Raw genomic sequence first — 25031 nt, forward strand, 5'->3', positions numbered from 1 at the left:
ATCATCAGCCTCACATTTCCCAGCTGACACTGGGTAAGCTTTGAACTTTGACCAGAGTTCTCAGCAGCTTCTCAAGGTCCCTGACTGTCTGGAAGATAAACCTTCCCCTGTGAGATTAAGCCTTGTCTCACGGAATGTGTTGTCTTCATGACTCTTGATTCCATTTTGAGACATGTTTTGCCTGGCCACTTCTGGAGGCTCGAGACCTTGACGGGATAGCTGGGACCCTGGAAGCAGTGGTGCAAACTACAGTTGGCAAAATGCCTTTTTTGTTTGTTTTGAGGTCAATAAAACTCCCTTCTGGAAAGTGAGCCTTGAAGTCTCACCCATGGGGAGGATGCTTTGCCTGGGGCTTTCCTGAATGGGACCCTGAAATGCTGAACAAAGGGACTTCCCAGCTAAGAATATTCAGGTGTTGGAGTCTCCCCCTTTGGGTGATGGGTCTTTCTTGTCTATCTCTCCCTTATTGTTGCTGGTGTTGTTATATTCATTCATGTTTTTTTCTTGATTCATTTATGCTTTCTGTTTTAAGCTAAGTTGCCAACACCTAGACTCAGCTCTCTCTCTTCCTATTCTTTAGTTCATTTCCCACTTTACCCCACTGTATACCTAAGTGGGGAGATATAAAGCGGGAGCCCTCATTTTCTGCTTTGTTTTTGTGGCTCTTGGGGGGCGGTTAGTCTCCTTTTCCAGAAGGTTTAGTCTCCTTTTCCCTGCTCTGATCTATGAAGGGCTGCATAGCTAACAGGATCCCAAAGGATCTCAGAGTGGGAGGTGACTTCAGAGATCACCAGGGGAAATGTAAGCTCCTTGAGGGGAGGGGCCTTTGGAATAATAAATGCATATTAAAAAAAAACCTTTACCTTCTGTCTTAGAATCATTTCTAGAACAGAAGAGTGGCAAAGATTAGACAAGCAAGATTGAATGACTTACCCAGGGTCACACAGCTAGAAAGAGTCTGAGCGCAACTTTGAACCGATGTCCTCCTGACTCCAGATATGTGCTCTACCTATTGTGCTACCTCACTGTCCCACTAAATGCTTATTGATTGGTTGACTTGTATTCTGTGCCTGGTGGGAGTTCCTTTTAGAATAGGAGTTGTTGCTCTTTGGGAATTATTTCATTTCTTTGTCTTCATATGTTCAGAGCCAGGCATGGTCAAGAAACCTAATAAAATGCTTGTTGATTACTTAAATTACTAATAAAACTCTGATTGAATTGAATTAAACTGAATGGATCCCAACCCGTACCAAGAATTGCCAACACAAATGGTCATCCAGATTCTACTTGAAGAACTCTAGCGAACCTACTATAATAGCACTTACTGAGTGCTTCAAAGTTTTCCAAGCTCTTTATACATCTCATTCAACCTATGTATCATTGATTAAGCCATTTTTGAGAAGCTTTAATAATTAGGAATATATTTCTCTGCCTCAGTTTCCTCAGCTGCAAAATGGGGGTCATAATAACACCTATTGGGAATCTCTGCCTTACTTCAATTTAAGCACAAGTCATTACCCTTACTATCATTGGTCCTCTTCAAAAATAAAGGACAAACAACAACTTTCTAAGATTTTTATGAGGATAAAATGAACTTATTATTTGTAAGGGACTTAGCATAGTGCATGATTCATAATAGGTGCTTCATAAATGTTCCACACCCCCTCTCCCCTTCTCTAGGTTTCTTCCACCAAACCTTCTAGGGTAGGGATAGCTGGGTGGCTCAGTAGATAGAGAGCCAGTTCTGGAGATGGGAGGTCCTGGGTTCAAATTTGACCTCAGATACTTCTTAGCTGTGTGGACCCTGGGCAAGTCACTTAACCGCAATTGCCTAGTCCTTTCTACTCTTCTGCTTTGGAACCAATACTTAGTATTGATTCTAAGGCGGAAGGTATGGGTTTTTTTAAAAAGCACCTTCTTTGATGTGGCCTTGAATCTGCTCACTATCCTGATTCATAGAAATGCTCTCTGGACGTATCACCTCATTTTACAGAGAAGGAAGTCAAGGCCCAGAGAAAGGAAATGTTACTTAAAGGCAGAACCTAGTTTTGAGCCCAGGTCTCCAGACTGTCACCACCAAGATCTTCTCATTATATCCCAACCTTTAAGGTTTCTTCCATCTCTAAGGTTTGTCCTGGTCCCCATATCCCAATAGAGATGGCCATGCTTGTATTCTTCAATATGACCCATGATTTCATAGGGGTGGACCATCTACTCATTGCCCATCTAAGCCTTTCCTCTTAAGACTCTCATCTAAATCCTTCCATAGGTCCCACTTAACCAATCAGGACCCCAGAAGCCTTCCTCTACTGTTCTCCATATATTTTGAGGATACTATCCATTCTAAACTTTCTCAGCAGTGCTAATGTTTTTCTTTAACATCTTAAATTTCCACTCCTTTGTTTCCTTGGCTTCTTCTTCCTCTTGGTCCCCATTTCCCCTGCCCCATCCTCCAAAGAGCAGCTCCTATATACCATCCAGGCACTTCTGGTAGGGATAAAGAGGGGAGGCAGATCAGAGCTGAGACCCTAAAGCTTGGGCCTCTTTCTGCTAGGGCCTGGGTACAAAGAGACCCTCAGGTTGTTGAAAGACTTGAGGAGGGGCACATATGGTGAAGTACATTATTTGTCATGTCTGCTATTGAAGGCTTTAATTAAAATTTATATCAGGCTGATTACTTTTAATGAAAATTCTCTAATGCAGTTCCACTGTAATTACAGACAGGAAATCCATTGTCAGTGGGCTTCACAGAGAAGGGGCAGGACCCCTGGCATACATAAAGCCAAGCCTGGTAAATGAGATGTGTAATTCAGGTTTCCATTTGCATTTCTAAGGGCCAGGGTTGTAAGCTTGTTCTTTTTTTCTGAGGGAATAAAGAGCTCATTACTTGGGGCGCTCTGATCTTCTCAGGAGAAACCTGTAAGCCAAAGCTACCTATTAGAGCGAGTGACAGCTGGCAGAGTAGCAGACTTAGGAGAGCAAATATCAGAGGACAGAAAGAGATCCCAGGGGAGCTTTCAGAGTCTGTTAGGAAAGCTGGATGGAAACTCTGGAGGTCAAAGAATCCTTTCTCTTTGCTTTTAGGAAAGGACTATCACCTTCTTCTTGCCTTATCTTGTAGTTTCTTGCCTCCTCCTGTCTCCTACAGTTGTGTAAGCTCTCTGTCTCTGTCTCTGTCTCTGTTTTTCTCTCTGTCTCTGTATGTCTCTCTGTGTATCTGTGTCTCTGTCTGTCTCTCTGTCTCTCTGCCTGTCTCTGTTTCTGTCTTTCTGTGTTTCTTTGTCTCTCTGTCTCTGTCTCTGTCTCTGTCTTTCTCTCTGTGTTTCTTTGTCTCTCTTTCTCTGTGTCTTTCTCTCTGTCTCCCCCCACATCTGGATTGTACCCCACAAAACTTTGTCTTTCATCAAGGTTCGACTTGAATGCTCTCCCTCCTTCATGGAGTCTTGGTTCTCTCCATTGGTCACCTCGTATTCACTTCTCAGTATACATATCATTCTCTTTCCCCCAATAGAATGTAAACTACTTGAAGTCAGGGACTATTTCGCTTTGGGCTTGGTCTCCCCAGTATCTAGCTCTTAATACAAGTAAATACTTGTTGAATTATGACCAATGCCACATCACTCAGTAGAATGTAAGCTTGAGACCTGGGAAACAAAGACAAAACCCAAACAATCCTTTCCCTCAAGCGGCTTACGCCCTACTTAGAGGACACGACAGCTTCACTTGACAAATACATACAGGTTATACATAAAACAAATATCTGTCTTTTGGTATTTTTTTAAACCCTCATCTTCCATCTTGCAGTCAATACTGTGTATTGGCTCCAAGGCAGAAGAGTGGTAAGGGTAGGCAATGGGGGTCAAGGGACTTGCCCAGGGTCACACAGCTGGGAAGTGTCTGAGGTCGGATTTGAACCTGGGACCTCCCATCTCTAGGCCTGGCTCTCAATCCACTGAGCTACCCAGCTGCCCCCTGCCCCCTTGTCTTTTGGTATTTGAAGGGCTGTCAGTGTGGAGCACAGGATATTGTTGTTTGTCTTTTTTTTTTGAAGAGGGCCAATGACATCACAGGGTGTTGTTTTGACTCTTTTGTGAGTTGGATTTCAGTGAGGCAGAACTGCCCAAAGTTGTCGGCTTCCCTCTCTCTTCCAGGGTCATCATCTCTTCCAGGGGCAAGAGAAAAAACAGGCAGCCTGGTGATGGCCCAGGATACACTGGAGAACTTTGGCATCTTCCGTGTACTGAACAAGCTCTAGGTACCTGCTTCATGGTCTCTGGTACAAATTGTTCTCATGGAGGATGGATTAGACTTGTTCTGTTTGGTCCCAGAGGGCAGAACCTAGAGATAGATTTTGGCTAGATGTCCAAGGAGTCTCCCTAACAATGAGAGCTAACTCCGATGGAATGGATTGCCTGGAGAAGGTGAAGGACTTGCTCCTTATAGGAGGGCTGCAAGTAGAAGCTGGACAACCATTTTATAGGTATGTTATGGGGAATGTCAGTTAGGAGTTGGACTAAATGGTTGCTGAGGGCCCTTCTCACCCTCCAGTTCTATGAAATAGAAAGTCTTTTAGAGTGGGGGGGGCACTAAAAGCTGGGGAGAATCAGAGAAGGTCTCCTTCCCTATTTTCCTTCCAGTTATTTGCTCACCCATTAAATGACGCTTTACCTATTTTGGTCTATATGGGACCTCAAAGCTCTAGTCTTTGGTCTTTTGGGTGCTATATGCCTAGGAGTGGTATTGCTGGGTCAGTGAAGAGGGGGATTTGGGGGGAGTTTCATGAGGTCGTGTCCTGAGAGGGCCTCCTGAGGCCATCCCTCTCTGAGTTTGGATTCCACCAGGAAAGGGAGGCACTTGAATGTGGATCACTGCAATTGTTTAGTAGTCCTCCAAGGGGAGTTACAGGGATGGGAAGAATTGGGATTGACCAGTCCAAGGTGCAGAGGGGTAAACACACACACACACACACACACACACACACACACACACACACACACACCCTCAACTCTAGACCTCAAGCTGTTGACCCTGAGAATAACTCACACACCTGAAGTTAAGGAAGTCATCCCCATGTGGACTTTTCTGAAACAAATACTCAAGGGTTTTGGATTGGAGAAGGTGTAGGAATAAATGTCTTGAAGCAAGAAATCTTCCATGCTCATGTACCCATTTCTCAGGTTCTCTTCCCATTCTCATGTCTGCAACCCAGCCTCTTACTGTCATTGATATAATAATCAAATACATGGAGGATCTATGATTCCATAAACATAGGGAACTCCCAGTGTGGCACTCCTCTCTTCCAGAATAGATCAAAACCTATGTATGCCATTAGTAGAGAAAGAGGAGGGAGTACACACTGGTGCAAATGGAGGTGGGCTGATTTGCCTAAAATCACCTGTCTTGGAAGAGTTAGAGATCTGAATCCAGGTCTTCCTGACTCCAAGGCCAGTACTGTATCTTCTCTCCATAGTTATCATACTCTGGGCTATATGTGACTTGCAAAGCTCCTGAGTATGGCCCAAAGAAGATTAAAATTGTAATTTTAATGTAAATTAAAATGTAATTGAGAAGCTAATATATACTATAACATAGATAATTGGATAGTATTTGACAAAATAAATTCAAATACAATACAACCTAAATAATGTTAATTTGTGGTTTTCTAAGTCAATATGAGGCCTGTAGGGATATTTTTTTTCTACTTGAGTTTGACACCCCTGGGACTTTCATGCTTTTGCACTTGTATTATAATCATATGGCCTTGGAACCTATACTGAGAGGTAGTATGGCATAGTGGATATCTGGGTTTGAATCCCGCCTTAGACATTTATTTACTAGTCGTGAGGCCTTGGACAAGTTGTTGTTCAGTCATTTCTTTTCAGTTGCATCTGACTCTTCATGACCCCATTTGGAATTTTCTTGGCAGAGATACTGGTGGTTTGCCATTTCCTTCTGCAGCTCATTTTAGAGATGAGGAAACTTGGGTCAAAAGGGTTAAGTGACTTGCCCAGGGTCACCCAGCTAATAAGTGTCTGAGGTCAGATTTGAACTCAGGAAGATGAGTTTTCTTAATTCTAGCCCCAGCACTCTGTGTACTTTGGCACTCCCTAGTGGGCCCTTGATAGAAATTATTTATTTGTTTGGGATATATCATAGCCTCATAAATAGAAAGCAGGACTTGGACTTGAGAGGACGTGGGTTCTGCTTCTGACACTTAGGCTCTATGTAACTGTGGGCAAATCTCTCAGCCTTCCTAGGTGCCAGTTTCCTCATCTATAAATAAGGAGATTGGACCTGAATAAGTCTAATCTCTTCTCTATATGATGACCCTTAAAATACTGGCTGACAGCTGTCATGCCCCCTGAGGCTTCTTTTTGTAGGATAAAGACCCCCCCAGTTCCTTTTACTGATCCTCATAGGACATGGATTTTAGAGTACTGAAACATTGAGTGATTTGTCCAGAGTCAGACATTTTATAAGTGTTTGAGGTGGGATTTGAACTCAGGTCTGCTTGACCATAGCTATTCCCATTATATTGTGTCAGAGTCTGTCAGATCTTGGACTCTGTTGGAATAGCCTTTGAGGGAAAAGGGTCCCTTTAGTGCCACAATAAGACATCTGGAAGAGCATGTGGGCAATCACCAATTAAGAGCTGGAAGAGATCAAGTTCAACCAGTCCTCTGTCCCCATTTCACAGATGAACAAACTGAGTCCTAGAAATGTTAAGTGATTTACCCTGCCCCACAAGGAATGGGTCAAAACCAGGATTTGAACCCAAGTTCTGAGCGGGACTTGCTATTATTATTCCCAAGGCTCTAAATCCAAGTATGGAGCTGTGGGCACAGAAAAAGTTTGGGGGAATCATTGGCTTACCGACGTGCTCAGCAGTTTCTCCCAGTTGGGCTGGAGGTAGAAGACGATGCCTCTCCAGGCTCCAGGCAAGGTAGCTCCTCGGATCAGGAGGATGGAGAGTACCAGGTAAGGGAAGGTGGCGGTGAGCCACACCACCTAGGAAGGGAGGATAAGGGCATGAGGCTGGCAGTGGGCCAATAATAGCAGTAGACCTGGGAATTATGGCAGGGCAAGTCATAGGAAGGGAGCTTTGCCCTTGAAGTGAGCCCAGGACCAACCTTATGTAAAAGCAGATGTCACAGGTGATGTCAGAGACTGCCCCAAAAGATACCTCTTCTTCACCTGCTCAGACAGTGCCTAAAATTCTTTCTGTGGGCTACATCCTTTCAATCTACATGTCCATATTCTAAAAGTGATTGCATATTCCCATCCAGAGAATCTTAGAATTAGCTGGAAGGGACCTCAGAAAACTGGCTGGTTCAATTCTTCGTTTTACAGGTGAAAAAAAATGAGGCTCAGAGAGGTTAGGGGACTTGTTAAGGTAGCACAGCTATAAAGTTTGAGAGATGAGATTTTTAAAAACAAGCATTTCTATGTGACAGGCGCTGTGCCCTTAAGCACTTAACAAATGTCTCATTTGATTTTCATTACAAACCTGGGAGATGGAGGCTGTTATCGATCTCATTTTACAGTTGAGGAAACTGAGGCAGAGGTAAAGTGACTTGCTTAGGGTCACACAGCTAGTAAGCGTGATAGTGAAATCTCAGATCTTCTTGACTCCAGGCCCAGTGTTCTATCCACTTAACTACCTAACTTCCCTGAACCCAGGATTTCCTGAGCCATAATTCAATTCCCAGAGTCTATCTACTATGCCATTCTGTCCAACCCCCCCAGAGAACTGAAGAGTTAAGTGACTTTTCCAGAGTCACACAACTAAGATGTGTGAGGCAGGATTTGAATCCAGGCCATCATGAATCTGATGCTGACTTTATCTCTACCACAACATACTACCTCGAATTCTATAATATTTCACTTCACTTGCCTCACAGGATCCAATGGGATAATATAGCATTTAAAAGATCTATAGGGGGCAGCTGGGTAGCTCAGTGGATTGAGAGCCAGGCCTAGAGATGGGAGGTCCTGGGTTCAAATCTTGCCTCAGACACTTCCCAGCTGTGTGACCCTGGGCAAGTCACTTAACCCCCATTGCCTAGCCCTGTAACAAATAAAATTAATATAGAAGTAAATATATAAAAGATATTAGGGTTTAAAAATTAAAAAAAGATCTATAAATGACAATTATTGTCATTCTTATTTATTGAGTTATTATATCCAGATTTTGGGGAGAAAGCAACCCTAGGGAGGTCTGATGAGCGTGTGAGGAGGCCAGGCTACCTTCCCAGAAGTCTTCACTCCTTTCCATAGACTGAAGTAAACGGTTGTGAAGATGAGGAAGAGGCACAGTAGAAGCTGCCATCGCATGCCTCCTGGATCTTGCAGACCATCTGACTTCTGAATCTCCAGGACCCTCCGCCTGTTGGGGAAGTCACACTGGCTGCTCAACCGCTCCTCGAACCCCAGGAAAGGGGTTCTCAAAACCCATCTCCAAGACAGTGAAAGAATGTTAAGGAAGAAGGTTAAGGAATGATGGAGATGGATGAGGAGAGTCTCTGGGTGGTCCAGTGAACAGATCATTGGATTTGGAATCAAGAGATCTGGGCGCAACCTCTTTATTCCTTGTGTGATCTTGTACAGGCAATATATGCTCTTTGGGTTTCTATTTTCTCATTTATAAAATAAGAATGTTGTAGTAGATGACCCTCCTTCCAGCTTACACTCTGGGATTCCACGGGCTGCAGGATTATTGACAGCACAGAAAAAGCACATGGGGAAATCTTAATAGCCATGTCGTTTATAATAGCAAAAAGCTAACAACGAACTATGTGTCCAACTATTTATTTTAATTGATTAGTTAATTAATTAAAACCCTTACCTTTAGTCTTAGAATCAATATCATGGATTGGTTTTAAGGCAGAAGAGTGGTAAGGGCTCAGCAATGGGGGTTAAATGACTTGCCCAGGGTCACACAGCTAGGAAGTGTCTGAGGTCAGATTTGAACCCAGGACCTCCCGTTCCAGGTCTACCTTTTTTATCCACTGAGCCACCTACCTTTCCCTTGCTCAACAATTTAGTCATGGAGGGGCAATGTTGGTTTCAGAACCAAGGACAGATCCCTTCCTGGCTGTATAGCATATACACACTGAGGCACCAGAGGTAGCCCTGACCACCATATCTACTAAGTAATTAAAGTGCCTTGAAGAATTTTAGATTTTTTAAAAGTACTTCATGTAAGGGGCAGCTGGGTGGCTCAGCGAATTGAGAGCCAGGCCCAGAGATGGGAGGTCCTGGGTTCAAATCTGACCCCAGACACTTCCTAGCTGGGCAACCCTGGGCAAGTCACTTGACCCCCATTGCCTGCCCTTACCACTCTTCTGCCTTAGAACCAATACACAGTATTGATTCTAAGATGGAAGGCTTAAAAAAGTCCTTTGTGTTTATTCATTTCACTCAAACAATCTCTCCTGATCCTCACAAAAACCTTCTGAGGTGGCTTAAGCTTGTAGTAGTTTTCCCATTTCTCAGATTAAAAAAAGACATCAAGAAGCCACAAGAGGCTCGTATCAGAGCTCCAGCTAGATCTGAAAGCCTTATGTAATATAGCTAAATAAAGAAATAATTGTGGAGTTATTTAGTCTAACTCACTCATTTTACAAGTGAAGAAACTGAGGCTTAGAGAAGATAACAGAATCATAGAGCTGAGGCTGGAAGGGATCTCAGAGGCCATCTATACCACTATCTCATTTTTCAGATGAAGAAACTGAGGCCCAGAGCCACACAGCTAGTAATTTTCAGATGTAGGATTTGAAAGCGGCTTTTTCTGAATGTAAGACTAGGACTCTTTGCACTATGCCATGCTGTCCAATTCCCTCATTTTACAGATGAATAAACAGAGGCCCAGAGAAATTACCCAAAGTCACTGAATTAGTGAAAATCAGAATTTGAAACCAAATTGGAGAGTCATAAAACCTTAGAGTTAGAAGGGACCTCAAAGACTATCTTAGCTGCGCCTGAACACAGGTCCTCTGTACATCACATCCAACAAATGTCATCAAGCTTTTGCTAGAGATTGTCAGGGAAGGACAAACCCACTGATTCCTGAGGAATCTCATTTGACCTTTACAACATAGATTTATATAAGAAAAAATACTGTTATTCACCCTCCTAGTCTTAGAGTTTCCATTACATGACATAGTATAGTAATCCATAATCCAGATCACTGAACTTGGAATCAGAGGCTCTGGGTTCAAATCCCACTTCTATCACTTTTTTCCTTGTGTGACTTCATATAGATAATTTAATCTCTTTGGGTTTCCATTTTCTCATTGTAAGTTAAGGGGTTGCAAATGCAACTGCCTAACTTAACTGTTTGTGTTTTGAGATTTGCTCCTACAATAAGACACATTTCTCCTCAGCATTTTAAAGTAAAAGGGTAAAAAGGAAGAAGTTTATTATTATGCAAAGATTCACCAATTTAGCTTACAACAGAAAGCATAAATGAATCAAGAAAAAAACATGAATGAATATAACAACACCGGCAACAATAAGGGAGAGATAGACAAGAAAGACCCATCACCCAAAGGGNTAAGAAAAAATACTGTTATTCACCCTCCTAGTCTTAGAGTTTCCATTACATGACATAGTATAGTAATCCATAATCCAGATCACTGAACTTGGAATCAGAGGCTCTGGGTTCAAATCCCACTTCTATCACTTTTTTCCTTGTGTGACTTCATATAGATAATTTAATCTCTTTGGGTTTCCATTTTCTCATTGTAAGTTAAGGGGTTGCAAATGCAACTGCCTAACTTAACTGTTTGTGTTTTGAGATTTGCTCCTACAATAAGACACATTTCTCCTCAGCATTTTAAAGTAAAAGGGTAAAAAGGAAGAAGTTTATTATTATGCAAAGATTCACCAATTTAGCTTACAACAGAAAGCATAAATGAATCAAGAAAAAAACATGAATGAATATAACAACACCGGCAACAATAAGGGAGAGATAGACAAGAAAGACCCATCACCCAAAGGGGGAGACTCCAACACCTGAATATTCTTAGCTGGGAAGTCCCTTTGTTCAGCATTTCAGGGTCCCATTCAGGAAAGCCCCAGGCAAAGCATCCTCCCCATGGGTGAGACTTCAAGACTCACTTTCCAGAAGGGAGTTTTATTGACCTCAAAACAAACAAAAAAGGCATTTTGCCAACTGTAGTTTGCACCGCAGCTTCCAGGGTCCCAGCTATCCGGTCAAGGTCTCGAGCCTCCAGAAGTGGCCAGGCAAAACATGTCTCAAAATGGAATCAAGAGTCATGAAGACAACACATTCCGTGAGACAAGGCTTAATCTCACAGGGGAAGGTTTATCTTCCAGACAGTCAGGGACCTTGAGAAGCTGCTGAGAACTCTGGCCAAAGTTCAAAGCTTACCCAGTGTCAGCTGGGAAATGTGAGGCTGATGATGTACAACAGGGAAGATTTACTAGAATTATACTTTCACCCTTTGCTCATTTGTAAAGAGAGAAAGTGGCAGGAGATGACCTCTATGCATTAGACCACCCTGCCTTTCAGCTTAGAATCTGTGAGCCCATATAATGGAGGATGATTGACAGCACAAAAAAGTGCACAAGTACACAAATGTTAATAGCCATGTTATTTGCAATAACAAAAGGCTGGAAGCAAAACATGTGCCCAACAATTTAGGAATGGCTGAACCATTACAGTCTGTGAAGGCAAAGGGATGTGAAAAATTCAGGGATCCATGGGCAGATGTATCAAATGATGCCAATAAAGAACATTAAGATGCAACAAACCTATGGCCAATTTCTGTGCTCAGCATTTAGTTCCATTTGGTTAAAGAATCCTTTTCTAGGGGGTAGCTGGGTGGTTCAGTGGATTGAGAGCCAGGCCTAGAGATGGGAGGTCCTGGGTTCCAATCTGGCCTCAGACACTCCCCAGGTGTGTGACCCTGGGCAAGTCACTTAATCCCCATTGCCTACCCTTACCACTCTTCAGCCTTGGAACCAGCACACAGTACTGATTTTTTTTCTAATTTGAAATTCTTTATTTAATTAATTAATTTAGAATATTTTTCCATGGTTCCATGATTCATGTTCTTTTCCTCCCCTCCTCCCACACCCCTCCTGTAGCCAATGAGCAATTCCACACACAGTATTGATTCTAAGACAGAAGGTAAAGGTTAAAGAATCCTTTTCTCTTCTTTGTTAACAAACAATTGTCTTTTGAAGAATGGAGCAGCCGGTTTATAGGAGAACACGATGGGAATCATTTGGATAAGCAGGTGTGGATGGGTTGTGCTTTGCATCATTGGCGAATTCCCAAACTGTTGAGCCCACAGGCTCATTGGACTATTGGAATATTCTTAAGGAATTTCTTTGGGAGTTTGTTCATTGGACAAAATATATTGTGTTGAAAGAAAATGTACTAATGGATTTTTAAAATGAAAAAGGAAAAATGAGGAAAAAAGGATACCTACAACATTAATAAAAGGAGATTATCCAGTCTCTTGAAGGCTTCAGGAGAAGGGGACCCATCAGCTCTCAAAGGAATCCATGCTACTGCTGGACAGCTCTTGACTGTGAGATTTTTCTTGACATCAGGCCTAAGTCTGTCTCTGTACCATGTCATCCCAAGGCTCCTAGTTCTGCCCTCTGGGGCCAAGCAGAAGAAGTCTAATTCCTTTTACACTTGATATCTCATCAGAGAATTGAAGATCTCTAGTGAGAAGGCAATCACTATTTTCACAGTCAATTTATTCCACTTTGGAGTAGCTTTGACTGCCAGGAAGTTCTTCCTGACATCTGACCTAAACATAGATCTCTGCGACTTCTGCTCTTCCCTTTTGCAAGTAACTGTAGGGCTGTTTCCACAGAATTAGAATCTGAGAGTTGGAAGGGACCCCAGCTGTCATCCAACTCAACTCATACAAAACAGAAAGCAATACCTACTGTAACATACTCAACAAATGGTCATCTGGCCTCTGCTTGAAGATCCCCAAAGAGGGGAGCCCATTTACAATCTACTCAATGGCATCTCCCAACTCCACTGTGGAGTTTAGAGAAGAAGACATTTCAAACATCTTGATTCTCCCCCTCCACCTCGATTTCCCCTCAGCTCCTCCACACTCCCATTGCCTGCCCTGGATCCCATCTCAGCTGTACTCACATGTAAAACTCCTCAGCAGGTGAGTGAGAGAAGTTGCTCCAGGTGACATTACTGTAACCAAAGTAATTGGTACAATTTGGAGTGTTCCAGGGATTGTGGCAATGGGTCCAGGGCAGTGAGCTGTCCATCGAGGAGTAGAAGTAGTAGAGGGCCCAGGCGATGATGGTGTTGTAATAAAAGGCAACATAGAGATCGATGATGCAGACAGCATACCCAATCCCTGGCCCAGGGAAGAGAAATCTCAGAGTATAACTCTGCAAACACTGAGTAAGGACCTGACTTCTAGGACTTTGGCATTGTGCTAGGGGATGGGGATACAATAGCATAATTAAAATGGACCTTGTCTTCAAAAGGACTAGTTAGGTGACACAGTGGATAGAATGCTGGGCTGGAAATAAGCAGACTTATCTTTGTGAGTTCAAATTCAGCCTCAGATACTTTCTAGCTGTATGATCCTGGGCAAGTCACTTTACCCAGTTTGCCTCAGTTTCCTCATCTGTAAAATTAACGGAAGCAGGAAATGGTAAACCGCTCCAGTATCTTTGCCAAGGAAACCCCAAATGGGGCATGAAGAGTTGAACATGACCGAAATGATTCAACAATGAGCAAAACAATAAAGGGTAGGCTTAATGTTCTGTCTCTCCAAGACAAAGTTGGTTAGGGGTTAGAGTTGTGATTTAAGAGAGGAAAGAAAGATTGCCACATTCCTTCTTTCTCTTTTACCAGTCCAAATGATCACCAAATGAATTAGGTAGCATGCCGTTCCTGGGTATGTCCCCTAATGCCTTACATGGACTGGGAAATCTTGTCTGATATGGTCTGAGTTTTCATTCCACCCATGTGTAAATCTCTTAGGGATGAAAGGATCATAGATTTAGAGCTAGAAGGGAACTTAGAGGTCAGCAAATCCAACTCCCTCACTTTACGGAGTCCTCCTCTGAGGCCCAGATTGGAAAGTGACTTGCTCAGGGTCACAAATCCCCAATTTTTCTGACTCCAAGTCTAATGCCTCAATCCCATAGTAAAATTGGAAATTAAGTGAAATTTTCTTTGGGTGTCCTTTCTTTCCTTTTTAGGTTCCCTTTCCTCCCCTTTTCTCCCTCATTCTGAGTCCCTCAAAGGGCATTAATATACTTGTCAGTTCATTTTTACATCCTCCCAAGGTACTGTCTGATGAATTTAGTGAGTTCTTAAAGGCCTCCAAAATCAGAGAGGCCACCTTAGGAACTTCATGTCTTTTAGCCTGAGGGACAGGTTGGGAATACCAGTGGACTCACTTATTCTAAAATATACAAGGCTCTACCTTGGATGCAGTGCTCAGTTCTTATGTCCTCACCTTTGAATATGGGGCAGATGTGCTTCCAGATGGGGATAACTCCCACATGATGGTATTGCCCCAGTGCTAACTCCATGTAGAAGAGAGGAATGCCCCCAAACACAGCCATCAGTACATAGGGGATGAGGAAGGCACCTGTTAGAGTTAGGATAAAGACAAGGGTTGAGTATTAGGAGTTGTAGCTTTGTAACTCCACACCCCACTAACTGATTCTCTTTTCTTTTAGGTCAGTCAAACCTGACTTCCTTGACCAAACCAACTCTGGAATAAAGATTCTTGACATTCATTGTTCTTTTTAAACCCTTACCTTCTGTCTCAGAATAAATACTAGGTGTTGTTTCTAAGGCAGAAGAGTGGTAAAGGCTAGGCAATGGGGGTTAAGTAACTTGTCCAGGGTCACACAGCTGGGAAGTGTCTGAGGCCAGATTTGAACCCAGAACCTCCTATCTCTGGGCTTGGCTCTCAATCCATTGAGCCACCCAGCTGCCCTCTTGACATTCATTGTTAACCAGATCTTTGACTATAAAATAGAATCGATCATAGTCTTCCAGGTAATACTTAGTCATTGTCCCACAAATATAGGCAAAAGTATCTCAGTAACTAAGTGGACATTGAGAGAGGCAGCTTAGCATCAAAGATCTAGGGTTGAAAGAGACCTCTGAAGATGTCTAGCCCAATCTCCTTCATTTAAAGATTGAAAGAAAAGAGAGGCCAAGGAAAGTCATTTGCTCAGGGTTTCAATCAGATGGTAACTGTCAGAGGTGGACTCACACAGCGTGGCAATTTCTTTCATGTCCAGAGGAAATTCAATATGGTAGCAGTAGTTTCTATCAGCAATGCCTGGGGCATGTTACGGCCTCTTAAATAATAATTGGTATTAACCTGTGATTTCATCAGTTTAAAGCATTCTGAATGAGGAAACTTATTTGACTAATGCCTTTTGGCACCTGTTCTGCCACCTAAAAGTTGCCTGGGAGCACCGAGAAGTCAAGTTATTTGCCCAGTGTCACACAGCACTAATGGATCAGAGGTGGAATTTGAAACCAGTTCTTCTTGATTTTGAAGTCAGCTGTCCAAAGAATTCACATTTATATCATAGGTTAGGATTTTTAAAGCACTTTATATATATACTAATGTATGTGAATATAATAATATATACAATATTGCGTATAAACTGATGAAATGGGATTTCATCATTTTCCCAGCTCCAAGTCTAGCATTCCTTCCTGACAACATTGTGACTCCTTAGCTTTCCTTGTCCAGAACTTTATTATAAATGGATTTCCTTGAAATTACCTAAATAACTAGTAACTTACCCTACATTGTGTATAATGAGTTGGTTATAATAACTCTCATTTATATAATCTGTTAAGCTTTGCAAAGTGCTTTACTCATATTATCTTATCTGAATTTTTACTCTTATTACTTCCTAGTGTCCATCCTTGTACAATGAAGCAGGTTGGACCAGATGGCCTCAGTTTCCTCTTCTATAAAACCATCACCTACAGGAAAGGTGACTCATTATCTCCCAAGGCATTTCATTTGTGAGCCACTTGGGAACAGGGACTATTTTTTGCTTATTTTAGTATTCTCAGTGCTTAGCATGGTGCCTGGCACATAGTAGGCACTTCATAAATGTTTATTGATTGGATTGTTTGGCTCTCCTACTTAACAAAGGTTTTGCCAACACCCAGACTAAATTTGCTTTTTGGCAATTGCCTGCCATTGCTCCTTCTTCTGCACTATGGGCAGATATGCCAGATTGAGTAAACTGAATCTTTCTTTTACTAGACATCCCTTCTAATACCTGAAGTCAGTTCTCATATTGCTCTTAGCCCTTTATTCCTCAGTTGCTTTGATCTTAGTATTACATAGTCTTCAGCCCTCTCATCATCTGCATACAAAATGACTGAATTTCAGGGACAGAAGGTACATTGGGTGCCAGTCACCCAGCTGAACTGCTCTGGAGTTCTCCATCATGCCTCTGAAACTCTTCAACTTGTAAGATCAAATAAGCCTTGGAACTCATACCAGCTAGGGACATTTTGTCTGTACGTCCCCATACTCTGATTGGAGGGTGATCCTGGAAGCATTCTTCTGGGCTCCTCCATCACACCCCTTATGATGGACTCATTGGCAAAAATTAGGAACTGTACACTGGGGCTTTATCACATGGCAACAAGAAGCCAGTTTTATTCATCTGGGTTTCTTAGATTCAATTGGCTATTACAAAGAAATAGGGTAAAAGAAGTAGGATATGATATTAACACAAGCTAACGATGAAGACATGCTCCATAGAGGGAAACAAGGAAAGCCATGTATGCTGTGAGATGAGCATAATCACAGCTGTATGTATATTGACTATGTTTGTAGAAAGAGAGGAAAGGAAGGAAAGAAGGAAGGAAGGTATCAAAGAAGGAAAAAAGGAAACAGAAAAAGAAGTGGGGAAGGAAGCAAGAAAGAGGGCAGAAAAGAAAAAGAACAAGAGAAACAAAGAAAGGGAGAAAGAGAGATGAAAGAAAGAGAAAGGAAGGATGGAAGGACAGAGAAGAAGGAAGGATAAAAAGGAAGACGAGAAAGAGGGAGGAAATGAAGAAATGAATGAAGCAAGAAAGAGGGAAAGACAGAGAGAAATAAAGTAAAGGAGAAAGAGAGAAAAGAATAATGAAGGAGGAAAGGCAGGCAGGCAGTTAGGCATTAGAACTTCAGAAGGACCTGGAAAAGTTAAGGAGCAAACCCATTTTTTAGCTCATTGTTTGTCCCTTAATTCATTTTGCTCTACCTTGTTAAATGCTAAGGAAAGGCCTTTTCTATATAAGATTTTACCTCTTACTTTGTATGTACATTCAGTTAATTATTTCTGTTGATGACTAGTGTCTACAATTTTCTTTAAAATCGAGAAAATGCTCTCTGGGGTTTAAGGAGAAGAGATGCTGACAATTTAATATTTTCCTAAGAAACAAAAATAGCAGCCAAATGAGGGTGAAGGATGAAACGCAGAAGTGGAGTTCTCTTTTCACTAAGCAAGACATTTGATTTGTCTACTCAGTTTTTAAAATGAAAATTTCCTAGGCCTAGCTAAATAAAGGACTTTAGAGACCATCTACTTCAGCTTCCTCATTTTGTAGATAAGGAGCCTGAGGCCAAGAAAGGTTATAGGATTCATCCAAAGTCAGGGAGGGAGATAACTGGTTAGAACTAGGATTTGAATACAGTGTCCTTACTACAAAATCAGTGTTCTGTGCCACATTACTCAAAGAAGCTTTTCATAGGAGGGATTTTGGAAACTGACTGGGAGAAAGACTATAACAATGAATCCAAGTACACAATGAATTATCCTGTTTTGGTTTTATCATAGCCAACAGCCAGGAAAAAAAGGATTTTTCAGAAACAAATAAGTGACCAGAAAAGAATTGACTTCCTCCTTCAAGTAATTGTGTTGTCTGAGACAAAACAGTCCCAAAGAAACATTGTTCTTTGTTATTTTATATAACTTACAGCAAAAGTTAAACAAGCTTATGTTGAGTCTGTCATTCTCTTTCCATTAAATAATAGAATAATCTGAAGGTTTTTAAATTTAATCTACAAGTCATGATACTCTAGGTAGAGAGCATAGTCCATCAGCAGAAGTCTGACCTGACCCAAGGGACACCACTGAAAGGAAAAAAGCATGAGGTCTGGAACGCAGCCTCCCTGTAGTTACAGCAAAAATGGTACAGAAAGATTACTCTTTTCCCATAGAGCTAAGGTAGGCATTTCCAACCAGGAAGTACATTTTTGTTACCTCTAGTCCACGAAGGAAGAAATGGGGAGGAAGTGTGGGGCAGTGAAGAAAGTCCTAGTCTGGGAGTTTGAATTCCAGCTATTTGCTTTTGACTTTGGGCAAATCATTACACCTCTATGAAATTACTGGATTTCTCTTGAGAATAATTTCAGTAATGTCAGCCAGTATTTATTAAACACCTGCTGTATACCAGGATGTTGGAATAGTTGATCTCTCGGGGGGTCCTTCCGGGTTTAAATCTGTTGATCCTACTTGTATGACAGTGCACAAATCATTTTTCTTTCCCCAGACTTGTTTCCTTCTCTATCAAATGAGAGATTGAAATAGATAATTTCTAGTATTTCTTCCCAGCCCTAAATTTTAGGATCCTTCTTCTATGGCCTTGGGCAAGTCAGTCCTTTCTGTTCCTCTTTTAAATGGACGCTGAACCTGACAGCCTCTAAGATCCTAATGTTTGGATTATGCATTTAGGACCAGAAGGGACATTAGAGAGATAGGCCACCAGATACTAGAACTTCCTGGCCTCCAGCATCCTTTCCAGCTCTTAAACTCTTATCTTAATATCTTATGAGATAATGAAAAAACATCAATCCTATAACCTCTAAAATCCCTTTGAGCTCTGAAGCTGTAACTCTACTAGTTTGTGATGAAAAGGAAAACAAACAACATTTCTCAAGAAGTCAGTGTGCATAGGTTGTCGGGAACCTCTCTGTTTTCTCTCCATTCTTTATTACTATCTAACTTGTTTCTAAGCTTATTTTATAGTAAGTATATGTGGGGAATTTCTGGTACCATGGACAGCTCCCAGAGAACCTGTCCTACTAAAGATCATTTTACTTTTGTGACAATGAAAAGAAAACATCTCAAGTGGAGACTTATGCTTTGTTAAAATCACTCTCAGCCAAGCATTCACCAAATATTTGATTTAAAGGAGGAGTTAACAATCTTGAGAGAGTTAATTTGTAGCTTGACTTCCAAGTTCTTGTAAAAAACAAACTCAAAACACATTTAACTTGTTTGGAGATCAAACCAAATGAGATGATACATTATATAATATGTATCATACGATTTATCAATAATAGTATCATGTTAAATAATATTTATAAAGCATTTATCATATGTGCTGCCCCATAGTATGCACTTAATAAATGCTAATTCCTTTCACTTTTTTTTCTCTATCGTGCTTTGAAAAATACACAGATGATCTTATAATGTTTATAATAATCTGGAGGGAGCCCCAGCATCTTCTAGTCCAACCTTCTCATTTTACACATGAGGAAAATGAGGCCCAAAGAGATTAAGGGACTTGCCTAAAGTCACAAAGTCAGACCCAGAGAGGTAAAGGGATTTTCCCAATGCTATATAGCTAATAAGAACACGAGCCAGGATTTGAATTCAGATTTTTGACCTCCACCTGCCCCAACCCCTTCTCCAGTTTACTGTGCTTGCCATAATATCATTCATCATTTTGTCTGTGTAAAGGAAAGAGAGATTGATGAATTTCTGAACTAGAAGCCAAAGAAAACCCTAGGAAGTACTGAGTGATTCTTGCTGCTTGTCCTAGGAAGAAAAATTAAGTTTTTAAACTATAAAAAGGCAATAGCAGAGATGGCAATGGGGAAAACAGCTTCAATATTTATAAAGCTAATGTAAGCACTCAATTTCCTTTAGAAAAAACATAGAGAGGAAAAAAGAAAGCCTTTCTTCTTACCGCCCCCATTCTGGTAACAAATATAAGGGAATCTCCAGACATTGCCCAAGTCAACAGCAAATCCAATGACTGACAGGAGAAAGTCCATTTTCTTGTTCCATTTGTCCCTAGAGTCTCTGGGGGGCTCCAATCTGGGACAGAGCCTGCTGTTGCTCATCAGGACATCTCTTTGGGGAAGCCTGTCCTCCTCAGGTGGGGAGTCCACCTCTGTCATGCTGGTTTGGCTTTAAAAGCAGATCACCTCTATCCAAGAGACTTCCAAGTACCCTGACTGTGCAAGAGCTAAGCTAAAGAAGTTATAGATAGGGGAAAGGGTTTTTTTCTTGGTTCCTGTGGAGATTACAGGAGGGGGAGGGATTCATGGAGTGGACTCTCCTCCACCTCTTCATTTGAGTGGTGAGAAATAAGTCCCTGGGAGAGGGGAGGGACTGCTTGTCGGTGTGTGAATTTAATTGGTCCTTTTTAATCCTAGGAATTCGTATCCTTTTCAGACTTTGCCTTAGTTGTTGTATTAAAGTCTTTGCCAAGCTTTCACCAAGACAAAAATTTACGTACATCCATCCTGACGTTCATGACCATGTTAGAGAACTAATTGATTTAACTTTCAAGTAATCAATCTGTATTTTTTATGCATATGTTTAAAAAGCATTTAAAAAACACATTGCAAATGGGATTCGAGATATCATCTTCTTTTTGATTTTTTCTTTTGTGTGGTTTAAGTATGATTTTTCTTAGACTTGAGTTTATGGAGTTATAACTGATATTTTGTATTGAAGAATCCATTTACAATGTCTAATAGCTCTGACAACATTGCATACCTAAAAGCTTGGACTATTGAAACACACCATTACTCATTAAATCTTATGGGACCATAGCTGATGTTTGAGTCTGATTCCAGGAAAACTACAAAGAGACTGCTAACGAGCCACTGATCAGTGCTGATGAGCAGATGATCATGGATGTCAACAACCCTTGCTGGAGTGATGAATGTCAATGCCAAAGTCGGGGACCTGTCTCAGGGGAGTCTCAGGGTTAAGTTAAGTCCTCAGACTGGCCCTCTCTGTTTCTTCCTATAAGACATGAGACTGAAATATATCCCTATTTGACTCTAACTCCGGCTTGGCCATCCCTATGATGGAATTGAAATCAGATTAGGGGACCATATTCCCTTCTTTTGACAGACTTCTGTCCTCTTTTTTTCTTTGGCTTGGAAACTTTCTTTAGTAATGGTAGATGGTGTGTAACTACAATATTGTTGCACCTGACCTACATGCTTATAGGATATAAACTACCTCCACTAGATCTTGAATATGTATCAGGGACTTGTCATGATTTTAATTAATTAATTAATGTTTATTTTTTTCCTCTACTCTTGTTTTTGGGAGAAGTGATCCATATATTAATTAATGTCTTCTTAGATCAGTAACCTAGTAGCCTAGCCATTCATCCTTTTTCATGTCTTGTTGCTCTAAATCAGCGGTTCCCAAACTTTTTTGGCCTCCTGCCCCCATTCCAGAAAAAATATTACTTAGCACCCCCGGAAATTAATTTTTAAAAAATTTTAGTAGCAATTAATAGGAAAGATAAATGCACCTGTAGCCATCACTGCTTCCCTGGATCGCTGTAGCACCCACCAGGGGGCGGTGGTGCCCACTTTGGGAATCACTGCTCTAAATGAATAATCACCATGTTGGAAGCTTACTTTGTGTTACCATCAGGGTATGTTAGGCTTAGATCCTGGGCAGTATCTCATTCTCCTAAGGGGGGGAATTGTGAAGTCATCCTAAAATTCCATAGCCTGAGATCTTTTAAAAGCAATTTTAGGGAGAGATATCACCAATAACCTGGACTAGGAAAGTAGATATCCTGTAAGGACCATCATGATTCCAGATGGACTAAAAAAAAAAAGATGAGAGCAATAGAAGATGTCCCCAGAACTCAAACACTACATCATGAGACTCTGAGTGAGCCTTTAGATATAATGAACCAAACTGTGGGATGGTGGGCCCTCTATCTGCTTTTGTCCTTTCCATGTGCCATCATTTTATTTTGATTATAAAGCCCTTGTGCCAAAAAAGGGGAACGCACCCTAATGGCTCCTCGTCAAAGCATCAATCAATAATTTTCTAATATGTTAAGAAACACCCAAATGTAGTTAGTCAGACCCTCTATGAAATGTATAATATCTTTGGACCTTACGCACCCTGGTGAGACAATTCTGAAATATATAAATATGATATATGGGATGATTCATTGGGGAGACTAGCATACTAAGCTCCCAAAGAATCAGTGGGGAAACTAACATATTAATCTCCTAAAGAATCAGAGGGGAGACGGTGTGGATTTAACATAAATTATACCCCTTTGTTCCTTTTGAAAACCCATTTTGATTGGTACCCTTTGACTGAGCACCCATGTCTACTATGGGAGGACAGCAGAGGTCTTGTGGCTCCCTGGCTCCCAGAAGAGACTGGCCCCCAAGTCCTGAGTGACTCCTGGCATCCAGGAGACTGGGCTCTGACACAGTCTGAGGTCAAGTCTGTCCAACCAGAAAGATGCAGAAGGAATGACCCTTATTGGCCTTATAAGGAAGGTGATGGAGGAGGCACCTGGTCTTTTTGGGGACTAGAGACTCTTGCTAGAGGATCAACTGTTGGTTGACAGATGGTGGCAAATGGAGATGAATTAGGAGTGGTCAGGTGATCATGTGGTTTTCTCTCTTTTTATTTCTCTCTCATTTTTACTAATAAATAATTATTATAAATTGATATACAGCCTCCAGAGAATTTTAATCATTACATTGGAAAGCAGGAGAATAAAGGAGTGGGAGAAGAAGAGAGATGGGGAAGCCTTCTGGTTCTAAATTAATTACTTTTCTCTCTTTTTTTTTAATTTTTTTTTAAACCCTTAACTTCTGTGTATTGACTTATAGGTGGAAGATTGGTAAGGGTAGGCAATGGGGGTCAAGTGACTTGCCCAGGGTCACACAGCTGGGAAGTGTCTGAGGCCGGATTTGAACCTAGGACCTCCCGTCTCTAGGCCTGACTCTCAATCCACTGAGCCACCCAGCTGCCCCTACTTTTTTCTCTTTTAATGTTAAGAAAGAAGGGGCAGCTAGGTAGCACAGTGGATAGAGAGCCAAGCTTGGAGTCAAAGCTCAGGGAAGAAGTAGTTTGACTCTAAAGGATGCCTCCAACCTCTTGACAGAGACATGGTGGCCTACAGGTGAAGAATAGGGTGCATGTTTTCAGACATAGCCAATAGGCTGATTTATTTGGTGATTCAGGAGAATTCCTAGAGAATTTTGGAGGAGGAGTCATTGGAAAACAACAGTGATTTATTAAAAGAACATCAAGAAGCCCTGGTGGTGGTGTATTCAAAAAGAAAGAAAAAGAAATAAAGCACATGAAATGGGTCAGTTTGGCGTCAATGGTAAAGGGGGTTTTTAATAACAGTTGGACTGTAATCACTCCTTGCCGTGTCTGGCACCAAAAACAAAATAAGAGAGAGAAAAAAAAACAAAAACTACTGAATAAAAGTGACAAAGAATGGAAAAAAAAGAACATCAAGAATGTCCTTTTTTTCATTTTAGAAGAAGAGGAAGTGGGTATGTATTTCCCTAGGTGCACAATCCATCCCCATGTCATGAATGCACTTCATCCACATCTCCATCTCTTAGAATCTTTGGTTTTCATCAAAGCTCAGCTCAAGCACCTTCTTCCATATGAAATGTTGCCCCATCTTCTTAGTGGTTAGTACCTCCTTTCTAATGACTTTGTTATGACTTTATATATGTATGTATCTATTTCCTTGGGCAGTGAGGTGGGACAGTAGATAGAGCACTGGGCCTGGAGTCAGGAAGTCCTGAGTTCAAATCTAGCCCCAGATACTTACTAGCCATGTGACCCTGGGTGAGTCAGTTTACCCTGTTTACCTCAGTTTCTTCATCTGTAAAATGAGCTGGAAAAGAAAGGCTTGAGTTCAAATGTGACTGCAGTGTGACTCTGGGAAAGTAATTAATCCTGTTGGCCTAATTTTTTTTTTATCTGTAAAATGGGCTGGAGAAGGAAATGGCCACCACTCCAATCTCTCTGCCCAAAACCCCAAATGGGTCATGAAGAGTTAGACCCAATTGAAATGACTGAACGAGATCAGTAGTCTACTTGGGTGTGTCTATCAATAATCTCTTCAGGTCTGATGCTCCTTCTTGTTTGGGCAATGACTGATTTTTTTGTCTTTGTATTCCCGTAGCCTGACTTAGTACCTGGCACACAGTAGGTGCTTCATCCATGTGTATTTGGCAATTGATCAATTGGGTGAATGGCTGGAGGGGAGTCAGACATGTGGGCCACCGAAGCTGGTGTTTCCCATAAAGTTCCCAAGGCCCGAGGTTGAGGCTATGAGAGCTCTGTAGCATCTCTGCTTGGTCCCGCGGGGGCAGCGGGCTCAGCTTTGGAGGCAGGCTTGCCATTTCCCACTCCCCTCTGTAATTAAGAGGACCTGCTGAAAAGGTCAGAATGGGGAAACTTAGCTGGTGAGGGAGCTGAGGAGGGTTTCCATGGTGACGCAGTATCAGCCATTTTCAGTCCTCCCCGTCCCCATGCTGTGAACACCTGGGCAGTGACATCATTCCTTGTCAGAACTAGAACTACCCAGCTGTAGAATGAAGCATGGGCTGAGGTTTACCCAGTGAGACATTTCTGGCAATAGATAATAGAGCCTGCTGAACTGTTTTTGTTTATTACACATTCATCGATCAATTAAAAAAAAAACCCAAACCTTAATCAGGGACAGCTGGGTGGCTCAGTGGATGAGATCCAGGTCTAGAGATGGGAGGTCCTGGGTTCAAATCTTGCTACTGACATTTCCTGGCTGTGTGACCCTGGGCAAGTCACTTAACCCCCATTGCCTAGCCCTTACCACTCCTCTGCCTTAGGACCAATACACAGTATGAATTCTAAGATGGAAGGGAAGGGTTTTTCATTTAAAAAACAAAGTGTATTCTGCCGGGCACTATACAGAGTATAAATATAAATAATATATATTTATT

The 25031-nt window shown here is 41.6% G+C and overlaps 1 protein-coding gene across 1 annotated transcript in view; it reads right to left on the reverse strand.

The window, feature by feature from the left end:
• The window catches only part of LOC123256911 (sodium-dependent serotonin transporter-like), a 67337-nt gene that overhangs the window by 29505 nt on the left and 12801 nt on the right, over window positions 1-25031 (reverse strand). Inside the window, 5 exon segments of the mRNA XM_044685467.1 lie at window positions 6874-7008; window positions 8248-8386; window positions 13151-13370; window positions 14487-14621; window positions 19982-20311. Coding sequence (XP_044541402.1) covers window positions 6874-7008; window positions 8248-8386; window positions 13151-13370; window positions 14487-14621; window positions 19982-20311 — 959 coding nt within the window.

Source organism: Gracilinanus agilis, chromosome 1 (genome assembly GCF_016433145.1).
Source record: "Gracilinanus agilis isolate LMUSP501 chromosome 1, AgileGrace, whole genome shotgun sequence".
Classification (NCBI taxonomy): Eukaryota; Metazoa; Chordata; class Mammalia; order Didelphimorphia; family Didelphidae; genus Gracilinanus; species Gracilinanus agilis.